The sequence below is a fragment of the Papaver somniferum genome, chromosome 10 (assembly GCF_003573695.1).
Source record: "Papaver somniferum cultivar HN1 chromosome 10, ASM357369v1, whole genome shotgun sequence".
NCBI lineage: Eukaryota > Viridiplantae > Streptophyta > Magnoliopsida > Ranunculales > Papaveraceae > Papaver > Papaver somniferum.
Genome location: NC_039367.1, coordinates 64,381,616 through 64,398,398, shown reverse-complemented (window position 1 = coordinate 64,398,398; position 16,783 = coordinate 64,381,616). Strand labels below are relative to the sequence as shown.

Below are 16,783 nucleotides of genomic sequence, written 5' to 3'. Positions count from 1 at the left end.
CCGTGTTAAAGTTTGATGAATGCAGGAAGTTATCTCAAAGAAAACATTTTGAACAAACACATTCTATTAATCAAGATAATTTTGTAATATAAAAGAAATGATCAAATCATACACAACACTAAACAGACAATCAAGAATTTTAATGCTTCGAAAAAAGAAAAAAAATTAGTTCAAAATCTTGGAACTAACAGATCTGAGAGCATCATCTGCAATGATTCTGTACATCTTTTCAGTAGGATGAACTGCATCCCAAAATATATACTTGGCCGGGTCTTCGCATGTGGTCAATCCCTTACATGTGTCTCCAAACTCTATCTCCCCTGTTCCACAACATCCCTTGGATGTCACTGTAAAACCTGCAAAAAATTTATGCATAAGTTTCGGCAGATGCAATTGTAAAATTTGAGGTGAACAAATAAACAAACAAAAAGCTCAATTTTCTTCAGGACTGTTGCCCACTAGTCTCACACTGCACAAGTAAATAGTTAAGATAGCATGTGACTGCCACCTATCAATGGGCAGCAAAATCTCTTATTGACCTGTGACGGCAATTGAGTGGGACATTTCATCCGACTCCAAAAAAATCAACAATTATACGTACGCCCCCCCTTAGGATCTTGCAAGCCCACAAACTGGGCACCATAAATTCGAGAAACTTGCAACTAATTGACCTTTTAAATGTTTGTACATGAAAATAAGCAAGGTATAAACTATGTGGAACGTACCATATTTTTTGGGGTTGTTCACTGCGCCTTGAATGATGGCATAGGCATCAACATAAGCACTTTTAAGCGTTTTAATGCTGGCAATTGCAGCTCTAACCTTGGCATTAAAAGTGAATGAAGCATTGTTAAAACTTTCAACACATGCTCCTGATGATCCACCCATTAGTGTCTTGACAAGCGGCATACATCCTAAAGGTGGAACCCCAACTACAACCAATCTGGTGGCTCCAATTCTATGCATTTCTTTGATGTCTTTGATCATACATGATACCAAGAAATCCTCATATTTATCCAGGGTAAATTCTTTAGCTCTGGTAGGTTCAATGAAGTAATTCTGAATGAAATCGTTTGTGCCCATACTCAAGACAAAGATTGCATTCCCAATGATTTCAGATGCTTTCTTCTGTCCAACCAATTTCATTAGCCTAATCTTGTAGTGTAATAAATACTCTATCTGCTTAGAAACTGGCAGCACATTCTGCAACAATAACAACAACAATATCAAGTAATGGTGGTTGATCTTGCGCCATTTTACTTGTGACTACTCAGTAGAGTACATCAGGACAGGCTCACATGTGACATGGACAGTAAAAAAGACTAAGCTTTCCGTACGTGACAGTAAGAAAGACTGGGTAAACCCAGCAGAAGTTGCTATGCCTAACTATGTTTCTGGTGATGTTAGCAGTTTTACTTACCGTGAGGTTGGCAGTGAGATCATCGTAGCCAGAAGCTGCAGAAGCAAAACTAACACCATGTAAGATTTGATTGTTGGTCACATTTGGCTCTAGATATCCTGGAATTATTTTCGTGAAACCCAACGCCTCCGCTGTATAAACATAACAGTCAGTTAAAACTATGGAAGCCATGACTTCAAAACCAAAAGAAAAAGAACATCTGCACTGGATTTCATACCGATGAAATCCGTCGTTAATCTTCCATTGCAAAACCTTCCAGTGGGACGACCACCATAGAAACTCTTCCCGTAAGGTGCAAAATTACCCTTAAACGTTGTAGAAAGACGATTATTGTTACCAGGATCCACACTAGAATCACCAAAGACCAGAATACATGTTACATTGTTTTCAGCTGCTAGTTTTCTCAGTTTCTGTACATCAACTCTTTCATCACTTGTATGAGCCTCCATCAATGACGGCAATGCCCAAAACAGTACTAAAACCATTACAATCATCTTAGTAATTGCCATGGCAGTCTATTGAAGAAGACGTGGTTATGAGAGTGAAAAAATAGGTGTGCGTAATATTAAAAAAAATAAATAAACAGGTGTGTGTAAGATGAAGAAGAGATATGAATTCTGAATGAGTTGAGACTTGAGAGAGATGTGGTTTCAATTTATAGCAAGTGTGGTTATGTTGCTGTTGTTAAATCATGAAAGGTACAGAGAGTGTGAGGGATATAGGAGAGTTAATGGTGTGTGTAATAAATTTGACTATGTGCATGGACCCTACTGATATGAATATGGTGCCTTAATGTATGCAACAATCATAATGGTTTTTAAAAATGAAAGAAATCCCAGTGTTTCCCTACTCGGATTCTCTTTAACCACTTGTCTTCCTTTTCATTTTTTTAAATTGTTTTTGTTTCTTTTGTGAGTTTCTTCTGTGGCTGTTGGATTATACAGACTTGACAGAAACTGGTCTCGCATATCAACTGAGCAACATTATCTGCTGGGATTAAGATATCTTGTCGTTTGGTTTTTATTCTGAATCAGACTCACTTGAGTCTGACTCGGCTGAAGTTTATAAATCAATCATACAATCATGCAACTTTGTTAGGTTAGGTAGATATTGATCATGTCCAAATCGGAGTAAAAACAAATGAGGCATAGGCGGGCTGGCCGGTGCTTGTTTTTTCTAGCACTAGTGGCTCTGAGCCTCTGACTGACTGACTGACTATAGATAGCATATCAAAATCTCAAGACAGCGGAGAGACTGTTTTATTCATCAATGAAAATATCTACAGTACAATAGAAACTTATGGAAATTTGTCAAGGGAGAGCTAACATTTTCACCATATCTTGTACCTATTTTTTGTGTTTTTACCGACACTTGAGATACAAGACATGCTGTAATACATACAAGAATTTTATTGAATAATAAATGGGAACAGCCATTAAGGATGTGACTGTGATTGACATTTCTGTCTGCATGTGTGTACACTATATACAAACTACAGTCATTTTTCAGCAGGGTTATAAGTACTTCAATTTTCATGAGTTCAGACTATAGCTTACTTGTTCAGAAGTCAGACGCAAGTGGGGGTTGGTTTGTTAGATGTAATGAGTCATGCTATAACTTAAAATCGGTCACCACCACATTCTTCATTCTCTTCTTCTTGGTCTCTCACATTTATTGCTGGTGTGGCCGAAGTTATTGGTGGTCACCTAATAACTACCCACAGCCAGCAGCAGCTTCAACTTGGACGTACGCCTTTGGCCTTCGCTTATCCTCCTGCAGTATGAGTAATCAATGTTATTCCTCGCGGCCTCCATATAAGTTGACCGTAAAAACTAACTACGACATGAAGAAATTTACGATTAATTCAATTTTGGGGTTGTTAGAATGGTATAACTGTGTGACCGATGCATTAGATGTATAGACTGGTGTTTGGAGGAAGTTGAGCATTTAATTTGATGAAATTCATTACTCGTATAAACAAACAATTATTCAGAAATACTATTAGCAATGTACTTGAAATTTTATAAGGTGATATGTCACAGTCATCTCTATGAAGAGGATATGGTCCTGCTGCTGTGCTGCATTCTTTGTTGTCAACTCCATAATTTATATTTTTAGTATTATTCATGCTGTACATTTTGTTTTGTTTCTCGTTTCCCCGAAACTATCAACACCAAGAAACTTGAAAACATGACGTAAGTGCCTTTTCTTTTCTTTTTTCATATTTGCTAGGCAAGCGAAAGATTATACTGAGTGATATAAATATTTGCAAGTAAAATGCAGATATTATTTTAACACCAACTAAAATGCAGTCCTGATAGGCCAGCAGGCCCAGCACAAGCTGCACAACCTTGCATTTACACATTATAGTTTCCTGCTGCATGCAGATGATGCCAATGCACACAATTCATTCCCACCCTGCTTGGGACCAATACACCACAGTTGGTACATAAATTCTCATTGCTTAAGGTGTAGTATTATTTAAGGACTAAAATAGAATGTTTGGTAGCATTTATTATTAATCACTGTCTAGTTGATCATTAATCTGTGTAATCGATTTCAATTAGACAATTAGCGGACAAGAGATCTGGATCCCGTGTATGTGTATATAAATGAATAAAATATGTTGAATCCGCCAGATTAGGTGTATTTTCCCTATAGACGATGGATAACATAAAAACAGTGCTATCTATGAAGAGATGCGCGACTGCCCCCACTGGTTAAGTGATAGTCAAAATTTACATTCATTGGTACTGTAGTATATTCTCACGCAACGTTTTCCGGGTGTTCTTTTTTTTGGACGTCGACGTTGAATTGTTGAATGTTTAATGTATTTTGTTTGTCATGGGATGTAGGCAACTATTTTGTGTTTTTAGTTTTACTCGTTTTATATAATCGCGAGATTGGGTATACCGGGATAAATTGGGGTATACCTCATTAGGAAGTAAAACTCAATGCCTCTTAGCCATATATTTTCAAAATGGCAAAACTGACATTGGATAATTAGTACTAATAAACCTATTTAGCTTAATTAATTTAGTTCGATTAATTACTTGGATTAAAAGGTATGAAATCATGTTTTAGTTAGATTGAACTTATGAATTTTGCTGGAAGATTTTTGAAAAAAACAATTTCCTTTGAGAATTTTCTTTGTAAGAGCAAGTCTTATGGTGGAAGAGTTCCATCTTCCATCTTCCACGCCACCTCAGCATTTGGAACCGTGGATGGAAGTGCAAGTGTAGTGGTGGAATAGTGAAAACGCTATTAAGAATAGCGTTTTTTTTCTCAGCCGTTAGATTTCAACAACTCATCCTAAATCTACGGACAAAAAAAAAACGCTATTCTTATTGGCGTTCAGATGGATTCCACGAAACGGTGGAACCTTGCTTGGATTTTCTGTGGAAAACCCCAACTTGGAAGCCATTAGACTTGACATTCCATGGTTTTTCCACACTTGGAATAGGTTGGATTCCACCATAAGACTTGCTCTAACAGAAATGAAATCACACTAGCCAAACACTTCTAAAAAGGGGATTGCAAAGTTGTTTAATGGTTTCATTCTTCAAATTACAGAAGAAATCAACACTTTCAGAACTGAAAGTATGAAAAGTCGACATGCTTGACAAAACTGGTAGATAATGACCTTCCTTAGCCGACGTGTTGATAATAAACCATAATGACAACCAAATGAGATTTTCCATACAGAGAAAAGTGTTTCAAATGCATGGATTAGTCGGCAAGATATTAATTTCATAACATGCAGACAGATCTTTAATCGTCAAAATCGAGAATGCCAAACACTGACGACTAAAAATCTTATACAAAGGTCGTCATGATTACAGATAAAACAACATGGCGACTAAATGAAAAATGGGACACAGAGAAAGGTTGATTTTAGTTGTTATTGGTAGTCATGGTCGAAATTTCGTCAAGGTAGTTTTCCCAACCATGCCGACTAATAGAAAAAATGTACACAGAGAAACTGGTTTATGGCAGTTATTAGTGAGCAAGGTTCAAATTTTCAAAACATGACGACCTTATTTACTAAAACACTAGTCGGCAAAGTATAAGGATGAATACTGTGAAGACCCTGTAAATGTTACTCTCAGAGATGAAAAGTCGTCACGATACTCAATCCAGGAAGATAACGACTAATACTAGTCGTCAAGGTAGACGAATAGATACCCTGACGACCTTACAACTGTAATTCAATAATTTCAATTTTTCCGACCTAATATGCCATTCAAACAAAAATCTAAAATACTAAATAAAGTTTGAAAGAATTAATCAACAATAAAAAAAATTAACCGGATTTTTTTTTCATTTGATAACGATGAAATATAGGGAATGAGAAAGGATTTGATCATTAGATTGATGAAGACGGATAAGAAAATAAATAAGGTATGGTGTTTGGATCTGTTGATGATGGATTTTGACGAGGGCTAAAATTATAAAATGCCAAGCTTTATTTATTTTTGACCCGGTTTCAAACGAATATATGAAATTCATATTTCATAATTTGGATATGAAAGCTCATGTTTATAACGATCTCTGAATGATCATGTAACCTCATCAAAACCTAAATGTATGGCGACAATATCGGGACCTAGCTCCCCGGCTGAGTTCTCGATATTCCACATGTTTTTATATACTGCCCGACTCATTATTCACTTCTATATAAAATCGAAAAATGATTGGACGACTTCTAGACAGATTGCATGTTAGTATAGAGCGATAACGTCTTCGAAATGTCACAATGTTTCTTGACTATATAGAATACATATGTATAGAATCTTAATGGTTGAACGGCTCCTAGATGGATCGACCACTAGTAGTATAGATCAAGAACGTCTTCAGGATGTTGCAACGTTCCCCGACTATACAGAATAAATGTTTAGAACGAGTATGATGCTTCCACTATCTCATACCTCGATTATCGAATAAATATAATGCTCCTAGACAGATTTCCTGCTAGTATAGAGTCATCAATTAATTAATTCTAGTGTAATATTCATCAATTGAATTCCTAAAAAATAATCTATTTTCATTATAATATTTCATTACTCCAATTCACGGCTTCTCAGCTAAATTCCATGGATTAGTAATAGAGACTCAACTTTTGGGCATATGGGCCACCACCGAGTAAGTCCCGAGAAAATGATGCAAGTGTACTTAGCAATAATGCACGAACGAGCACCCAAAAATATGGACGAACGAGGAAATATGAAGAGCTAAGCAAAGCTGGAAAAGGAAGATTTAATAATAATAATAAAAGAGGCGTCATGGGACCGGGCCCACAGGCCGAACGTGCCATGGCCGGTCTCACGCCTCTCCAACTTTTTATTATTTTATTATTATTATAATTATCGAATATGTAATATCATTAGATAAAGAGTATTACATTAACTAGTTGGAAGCCTAACAAGCTAAGATCCAACAACGTACTACTAGATTAATTGAACAGGTTGTCGTGCTAGCCTACCAGCGAGCCTCATGGGTAACCTAGCCAAGGGAGCCGAAGCGCATGGGGACTCTACCGTCCATGTTAATTCCTGCAATATTACGCCATTGGGGGCTCGAACCTGGGACCTCCTGGAGCGCATGAAACTTTGGGAAATGGGGATGACCAGCTGAGCTAGGTGCCCGTTCATGCAAACTCATAATTCTCCATATTTCTCCAAATATTGCTCAACTCTCCAAAAAAGCCTAATCTCACGACTATCAGGTATGTTTTACCAATAATATTTTAATATTCTAAATATTAGACGTTCGAGCAAAAAAACCCTAATTTGCTCATTCAAGCAACAATTAATAATTTCAGTCAAGATCAAACTCTTCTGAAAATACAAAATATTGCACAAATGTCCAATAAAATACCTAAGATTCTCAGGAATGGACACGTAAGGGACATGGTGGCCCGTGCACCACCATGACCGGACCTGGACGGTCCATTGGCCATTATGGTCGGCCGATCCCACGCCTCTTCATTATTATGTTAAATAATAATCCATATTTTTTAAATAATAATCCAATAATTCTCCATATTTAGTGAATCATTTTTCATAGACACTTCTCCGCGCGCTCGGACGTTCATCCATCACTAGTGGCCGGCTCCCAGGCCCATTGGTTGGTCGATATTCCTTGACCCACATTGGGCAATTCTCCATCTCCAGGATTCAGGGTTCTCCAAAAATTATGGTTTCAAATTTACGATAGTTCGATAAACGTCGATAACTTTTATATTGATCCAGCAATCAATATTTATAATATTCGGTCCTGCTACCAACATTTTAGTTGCTCGACTGTCCAAGAGCAACATGATTTGGACGGCCATCCACTCGGTCGATCATCTAATATTTAATTGGACAACCATCGATCATTCGATATTTAATACTCTAATTTCTACTTTGTCATTCGACAATTTATGACATATTCGATCAGAAATGAACACTCTACATAACTCAACAATCTCATTGGACGCTCGTCGATCCAAATTATCATAACATCATTATTGCCTCAACTGGTAAAATGATATATCACAATTCATCAGACTCAACGTATGTGCATTATTATGTCCCATCAAACACCTTATGTTCAATCCATGAGTCTCATAGCATACCACATTCTTCTATTATGCTCGACTCACCAAGGCTAAGACTCATGGTATAACGAAGTCAACAATTGACAAATTAAATACACGTCTGTCTTGCAGACTCCACATTCATGAGACATCAATGATATCACATGGAGGATATTAGGTTTTTGGTCTGGCGGTCAACAACACGTGTGTACATCCATGATGAGAAATGTGAGTAAGTCGTGCAAGCAGTTGAAGGAGTTAACAAAGTAGTGGATGGACAATCAACCGATTCTCTCAAACATGTGGAACTAGTTTAACCACGATTTCCCACTTCCCCACTCTTTCACTCCTCTGCAACCGTCACACTTACTAGAGATCAATGTGTTAGCTATTTCTGCAATATAAATATTGAACAATATAACCTTACTTAATCAAAATCGTCGTATATGAACTTATCTAAACTCAACAATGCACAAAACTTGCAGAATTCTCTAACACATCCACAATCCTTCAATACTCATTGATCTCATACAATTCTCAGATTCCCTCCTACAAATCGACCCTCATCCCTCTTTGTGACCGAATTGACTCTGGGACGACCATTGTCTAGATTTAGGTCTAAGTTTTACAGATTGATCTCTCGAACTCAAAGCACTCCCGTGCAGTGCATCTGTTAAAGGTTTAGGAAATTTTCTCAATCGAGGATATGCCTCTTGCACAACCCCCTACTTTTCTTCAAAGACCAGCCAATCTTTTTTACCCATCATCAGATTGGTGACCACAGTAGTAGATTAATCTCTCGGTTGCAAAAATTTAAATCCTCATATTTTCTCAAGATGGTCGATTAGGAGGCCTCAGAAACATTCAATCTCAATTTATTATCCCCTAATGACGACAAAATTCTTCCAATTAATACGAAATTCGGTTGGCCTGGTCAAACTCCCTCAGAAGCTATGAATGCTCAAAGCTCAACCACTATTACTGATCTGATGAAAATCCTAAATGATGTAGTAAAAAATCAAGCGTAAATTATCAAGATCCAGAATGAGATTTTCTCCCTTTTGAAAGTTCTTACAGATCAGTTATCGAGGGAACCAACATATGATAGTTCTAAGAAGAATGAAGCTAACAACTCTTCTTATGTTACCACTGACGGTGTTGATTTTTCTTCTAAGATCCATATCTCCACCAGTGACGACGAAGACAAAGTCTACACTCATTCTAAGCATAGAAGGTGCCACCAATCTAACCTGGGCGCTCGTGAAATCTCAGAATAATTCTCACAAACTTGTAAAGAACACTCGTCTGTTTTAGCACGTTTCAATTATGATTCTTACAATGAAAGGATAATGCCATTTTATGAGTCCCTCTTGGAGGATTTGCATTCTGGGATTATTGTAGCTGAAGCAACTTGCCAAACAACTGCTGCTTTACTCAGCCAATCCGAGTCATTCCAGAATTAATAAGTCTGTAAGGGTGTAAGGAAAAGCATGCATTCTTCCAATACGAAACTCAACCTACAATCTTCCATGAATGTTGTTGTTTAAGGAAGCAATAGGAAGGCCGTCTCTCTAGAAGTACAAGAACCCAAGCATGCAGATCCAGCACCCCAAGCTTCGAAGGCACGAAGGAAGCATAACCAAACTCGAGATACGTAGATTCCGACTCGGCATCAACAACAAGTAATAAATGATTAGGTGGACTCAAAATTCCCTCTTCCGATGCGCAAACTTCTCTCTTCCATGGAAAAAGTAATTGGGTTGCTGGAAGTCTGGATCCAAGACGGTGCAATCAAGCTTCCTTTTATCAGAGGAGAACCGACTAAAGAGGAAATGGAGAATCCTAGGTATTGTCGCTTTCATAGATTTATCAATCATCCAACAAGTGACTGTAATGTTTTGAAACATATCTTCATAGAAAAAGGTTGAGTCGGGAAAGCTTCATTTGGGGACTGAAGGAGTGCATAGGGACCCTTTCCCAATGAGGACATTCACTCTCTCTGAGCAACCTGTCAATGAAGCAGTCCAATCCTTAGTGGATCATATATGCAAATTGATATATCTGTCAAAGGTGTAAAGGAAATATATGTTCATAGCTTTAAATCACATCGTGTCAGGAAGACGTCTATCCATCCCGGAAATTCCCCCTGAGCCTCCAGCCACAGACAAAGAGATGTACGACTAGGGACTGCTTACCACGGTCAATCTCAAAGGAAAGGAATTTAGGAGAACGTTGATAGATGCGGGTACTGCTGTCAACGTTATCCCATTGAAGACCCTCAAAGTTGCGGGTATCACTGGACAAGAAGCTACTCATGCTCCTATCTCAATCAGGGACCATGAAGGAACACCCAGAGATGATTATGGCTACATCACTCTCAAGATTAAGATAGGTTCAACTTGGACAAAAACCAAGTTTTACATAATCAAGGAGGAATCCAGGATATGACATGATCCTTGGACGAACATGGATAGACGCTGATATGATGACCACTGACAAGGCACCTCTGATCGCACATCTCTCCTACGAGTAAAATTTTGTTATCGAAGACTTGGAGGACGCTCCATTATCATGGCATTTGGAGGAATTTTGGACTCTGATGGAATTAAAGCAAGAACCTGGAGAGGATGAAACGACTTTCTTCAAAAGGCTTTGCGCTCAGGCAAGTCTCATTCCACCCATGTCTCTGTCATCAATCGTCTCACATGCCCTCCTAGAGTGGGGACTCAATTCAGCTAACAACTATGCTATTGCAAGATGCTATGAACGGGTCACCACTGCGATATTTTAACATGTGGTTCAATCTGGTTCCTATCCGAATCAAGCATCACACTGAAACATTCATTCTAGAGATAATATGCAATTATGACAAGGAACATCTTTGATGGCCCCTGTTCCGCATTCAGGAATGTTCACATATACCGTAGAGTAATGGAAAAGTGTTGACGCTTGTACGAGCATGAAATCTCATACGTTGGAGGACTAATGAAGGAAAAGCCGAACCAAGGGACAAGAGGATCATGCTTAAAATATTCGACGCTTAAGGGATTTGACGCTTTGACGCTCAAGCATTTGAAGATTGAAGCAGTAAGGATTTTCTTAATTTATACGTATTTTCAATTCCTCCAAAACATATGCAATATTTGCATTTAGTAATTGAATCCCTTTCAGCAATTAATTTCAGTTCATTTAAATCAAAATATCTATCAAACGAAAATAAAATCCCTACAATTGTCAATCACCTACTTGTCCAAAGCCAACCGTAAGTCAGAAACCTCTCATATCTTGGCGTTATATTCTTCCGAAGCCTTCAAATTATACTCCCAAACAAAGAGTACACCTTGTGCCCCAGCTTCAACACAAATATCTTGATGAAGACATACTGATTCATGACCAAGACGAGCAAAGTGTAACTGAACTACAATCGATAATTCTTTATTATCCCCATGACAAGATTCCTAAAACAGATGCAACGTCATCCATCAATGGAATCCACAAACTCGTTTAACTTTGCAAAGTGAATGAACACCTCTGGGATGCACTTGTGGACTTGATCTTATTGGAAAGATTAATTGAAAGCTACTTGAATAAATGTTATTCACATAACAAGTCATTGCAAACTGACGTGATGCCATAAAATGTCATCAACGGAACCTCTCTACATCATTAACCATGCACGACTAAGGAATTTCCTATCCTCACCGATCACATCCAAAATAGAGATTGTTGTTATCTTCCACAACAACATCGATTCCATGATGAAGCCACTTCACAATATAGTCATACTATTCAGGAGCGTTCGGGTTGAATTCCCAGTACCCCGTCATCTTCGGAATGCTCAACTCGCCAACTACTTCGTGAATGTAAAGGCTCATTTGATGGAGGATCAAAGACTATGTCAACTATCATGATTTTCAACCTTTTTGATCTCTGGAGCAACTCCAATCATAGTCTCAACATCAACAAAGATCTTTGGAGCAAAATCTGTCGTGATCTCATCATCAACAACAGTCTTAGCAACATCATCATGATCGGCTTCATCAACTGTCCATTCTCTACATCCTAAGTATGAAAGTGTTACTCGATGGATCAGACTTCTCCAAGCACTAATGATTCACATAAAGATGTGTAGACATGAAAACACGTTAACATGAAACTCTTTCCAGATCTTCCACGACGGACAAGCACAAGCCAAAGTCTTCTACAATATGTTGTCATGAGCTGCACAGATGAGATACAACACACTTCAGGCCATTGATTCATAAAAACGTACCAATGGGTGAGGAATGGATCAATGCTTCATTAACGAGATATTTTAGTCTATTTCTCTGATACAACATACCAAAATGGCGCATCAATCAGCCATACGAGCTGGGAGATATGGCCTCTACACTCAAAACTATGGAATATGAAAACTTGTACGGGATTACAAGTTACGAATGTGCACGCATCATAGAATGTCCTAGACATATCCAACTTAAATGATTTTTTTTCTTATGATGCCTCAATCTCTTAGATTCGAAAGTTGGGGTCAAACATAGAACTATGACATCGTATGAAGTTTCAACAGCTTCCAGTTTGGATGACGTGCAAACAAAAATTTCTAGACGGGACTCATAACACTCACAGCCGATCGACGTCCACCTAGGTATTTCCACAAAGTCCTTAAACCTCGATATCTCCACTTTTCTAGAAATAAGAAAGAATAAAAGAGAAGATCCAACCAATGCTGGGGAATGATAGTCTGCCGACCATGATACTGCACGTACCTCCATGACGACTCCAGAAGTTTCGAAGGTTATATTTTCGTGAATGAACAACTCACGAAGACAAGACTTGTGCAACTATCATAAAAGTCAGAGTATATGTGGACTAATAATATCAAAGCCCTTTATCAAGCGTTCGAGAAGCAAGCAAATGGTCTAAATACACAAAAAAGATGTTTTGCAACAAGCTCGTCTGAGACGATTTTACACTGTTCTGCACTAAGAAACGAGCTGGGATCAATCGGTGAAGAACCTAATGATGGGTCATATGTCATTCTCTATGTATGGATGTCCTTTACAACATATCCAAAATTCACAGTAATTGGATGAACGAGCTAAAAGATATGGGGAAAATATCAAGCTACATGACAACTGAAAAGTTTCTGAAGACTTCCTGAAAGTTTATTGTTCCACCACTTCCGACCACTAAACGGGCTCAAAAATCAGATGTCGGATAAAGATTCTACATCATTTTTGGTAAAAACCTAACTTCTGAATTTTCTGAAGATAAATCATAACAGAATTGATTTTTCATGCATATGGATGTTCGTCCACTTCTTCCAATCATAAACATAAGTGATACAAGCAATATATATAATAAAAAGATTATCATTCAAAAATCCCAGTCCAATACTCATGGAACAAAGTTACTAAAATAATCAAGGCAACATATATACCTACGGAAATGAAGAGATGACCAACTACTAAGAAGAATTATAGTGATTAGTAATCCTAATCATCAGATTCATTATCGTCTTCACGTTCATCTTCTATGGAATCTTGTTCAAGTTCTTCTCTAGAGTCACATTCAGAGTTTTCTCCAGGAACCTCCTCGAGATGGTCTTCAGGATCGTCGAAGGCTGTGTCTAAGTAGTCATCTCCTTCACATTCATCTTGGAAATCAATCTTGTCCAATCATTCCGCTTCCATACCAGGTGGATATGGTTCAAATTTACGACCAACGGGTTCTCAGACAGGTTCAACTTCATCTTCATCCGAGCCAAAAGCTATGCCATTAGCGTAAGGTTGAGCTTCATCTTCAGCCGGTAGTCTTACTTGATGAACCCGACGACGTTTGCGTTGATAAATGACGAGTTTCTCATTCTTAACCTTCTCCATCTAAGATATTTCATCACGTATCTGCCTTTCTTCCATATCTACTAAGACAAGAAATCATAGGTTTTATCACAGACTACTCTCTCAGATGATTGAGAGGCATACCAAGTATCAGTTCTCTCGCCTCGATAAAAGGATGATTCAACTTGGCATAAACATCTGCAAAAGTTCTCATATTTGGTTTGGTACTTCTGGATTTCTTATCAGGAGAGTCAGAGATGTGCTTATAGCCAGGAGTATGTTGTCAAAAGCGTGGAGTCAAAATACGTCGATAACAAACACAACACATGCTAAAAAAATGGTAACAATCCAAATTCTTACTTGTTTATAATTTCACTAATAACAGTGATTATAGCACAAAAGTTGATGCTTTAAGGACATGCTCGTTCCTTCACAAAGAGTTATTCCTGCAAAAACGAGCAAAGTTCATTATTCAAAATCAAAACTTGATTTCGATTAAAAAAAGAACGTGAGAAACTCATGTTTATTTTTTTTTACTATGTACAGCCGCCTACTTTTTCAAAATTGGACTGACGTCCGTTCTAAAAAGATCGTGAAAGCTCACGTAAAAATATTATTTTTCCATGGACAATCGTACACTTTCAAAAATAAAAAAAAATCAATCAAAACTTGACTTCAAAAAAAAAAAAACGTGAGCAACTCACGTAAAAAAATATTTTTTTTACTATGGACAGTCATCCACTTTTCAAAATTGGACATGCATCTGGCATCCATTAAACAATATTTTTTTTTATGATCGACTCATGTGTTAAAAATAAAAATAAATATTTACTGATTGGACGGACGTCCATTAACATAAAAAATTAAAAAAAAATAGCAGGCCCACAAGTGCTAAATACTCCAAGTTGGGTATTCCACCATCCAAATCAGCCATGCTTCATCAATTCACGCTCTATCGTTTTACTAGGATCACCAGTCAAGTCATTGCTTGTATGTGACATTATTGGATCAAGTCAAGGATATGGTAACATCTCTAACGACCAAGTTCAATTACTTTTTTCGTTTACAATTAGAAAAATCACTACCAGTGCTTACTGCGGAACATGATTCTACCTCACTAAGTAGGGGACTTAATGTTGATGGTGGATTTTGGACGAGGGCTAAAATTATAAAATGCCAAGCTTTATATATTTTTGATCCGGCTTCAGACGAATATATGAAATTCATATTATTATTATTTGGATATGAAAGATCATGTTTACAGCGATCTCTAAATGATCATGTAATCTTATCAAAACCTAAATATACGACAACAATATTGGGACCTCCCTGGTTAAGCTCTCAATGTTCCATATGTTTTTAAATACTGTTTATCTCAATATTCACTTCTATATATAATCGAAAACGATTGGACGGTTCCTAGAAAGATTGCCTGCTAGTATACAGCGATAACGTCTTCAGCATGTCGCAGTGTTCCCTAACTATATAGAATACATATGTATAGAATCTTAATGATTGGACGGCTCCTAGATGTATTGACCACTAGTATAGAGCAAGAAAGTCTTCAGGATGTCGCAACGTTCCCTGACTATACAGAATAAATGTTTAGAACAAGTATGATGCTTCCACTATCTCATACCTCGAATAAATATAATGCTCCTAGACACATTGCCTACTAGTATAGAGCCATCTGTTAGAGCACTGCTTGGTGGAACTCGCAAGGCGTTGCTATCTCAAGCTTGCTGTCAAGTTTAGTTGCCAAAACTATAAGTCTTGATTTCTAGTCTACTTATAGCTATGTCTCGGACTAGGATAGAATGTGTAGTTGAGCATTAGACTTCACGGTGTTCATCGATTGGAGACGAAGAACTATTAAGGGGAGCTTGTGGAACTTCATCAACAAAAGGTATATGGAGACTTAAACTCATCTATCACTTAGAAGTCTATTTATATTCTATCTCCTATTGAGACAAAATTCGCATAGCTATATAGACTTTATAGTATACACATTTGATATTTCGAGATGAGTTACTCGCTTACATATTTCTCGAAATATGTGTTGGTAAGTTTTCGCTTTAACCAAGTTCATCTTTATTCTTGACGAAAGTCAATAGATGATCATGTGAAAATCGCCTGATAGCATCTTATATGATTTCTAGGAGACAATTATTTGATGTAGACTTCGAATAATTCGTATTGATCTATTGATCACTTGAAAATTTCTTTGAAGCTAATAGTTTGTGTGAGACAGCTATTCTCGTCTTCTAAGAATGTTTCAATGATTAAGAAGGAGTTTAGAATGATTAACCGTTGATTGAATATAACATAGTATCCGTACTTGTATGCTAACTGTTGCAAGTTATTCAAAGTCTGGGAACCATAGTATGCATACCCGTATGCGTACTGGTTGGTTAGTTGAAAGTCCGGGAACTTAGTATACATACCCGTATGCATACTGGCGTAAAGTTCAAGTCCATGAATTCAACTGAGCTTGGAGGTATGCATACCCATTCGCATACTAGCGAACCCAAACTATGTCCGACCACTTAGGTATGCGTACCCGTTTGTATACTTGAGTGGATTAAATTCTAAAATCGGTTTGTTCATGCACTAATACATTTATATATAGTAAGGAATGCTATTTTTTGCAAACTGTGGCTATAATGTTCATGAATTGATTCAAGTGAATCAAAATCGATTTTGCTTCAATTGTATCTTGTATACTTCTATGATAATATAAACAATTTAACAACACCATAACTAGTTTCATCTGAGTCATTTGAACTAGTTGTGATTAAGATGAACAAGGTTAATATGAAAGTGTTCATATGGATAACTTCGATTAACTATTGTTGAGCCAACTATGTGCACACGTTTGGGTACGGTTACTCATACCTAAATGAAGTCACATTTCATATGTGTATAACAAGCTAAGTTCGA

At 37.4% G+C, this 16,783-nt stretch overlaps 1 protein-coding gene across 1 annotated transcript; it reads right to left on the bottom strand.

The window, feature by feature from the left end:
• Positions 1-72: 72 nt before the first annotated feature.
• LOC113318354 (GDSL esterase/lipase At5g45950-like) lies at positions 73-2,057 on the bottom strand. Its single transcript, XM_026566503.1, has 4 exons — positions 1,638-2,057; positions 1,421-1,551; positions 726-1,203; positions 73-356 (listed from the first exon to the last, which is right to left on the bottom strand). The coding sequence occupies exons 1-4, from the start codon at positions 1,927-1,929 to the stop codon at positions 166-168; spliced, it is 1,092 nt and encodes a 363-aa protein (XP_026422288.1). The 5' UTR covers positions 1,930-2,057; the 3' UTR covers positions 73-165.
• Positions 2,058-16,783: the final 14,726 nt, after the last annotated feature.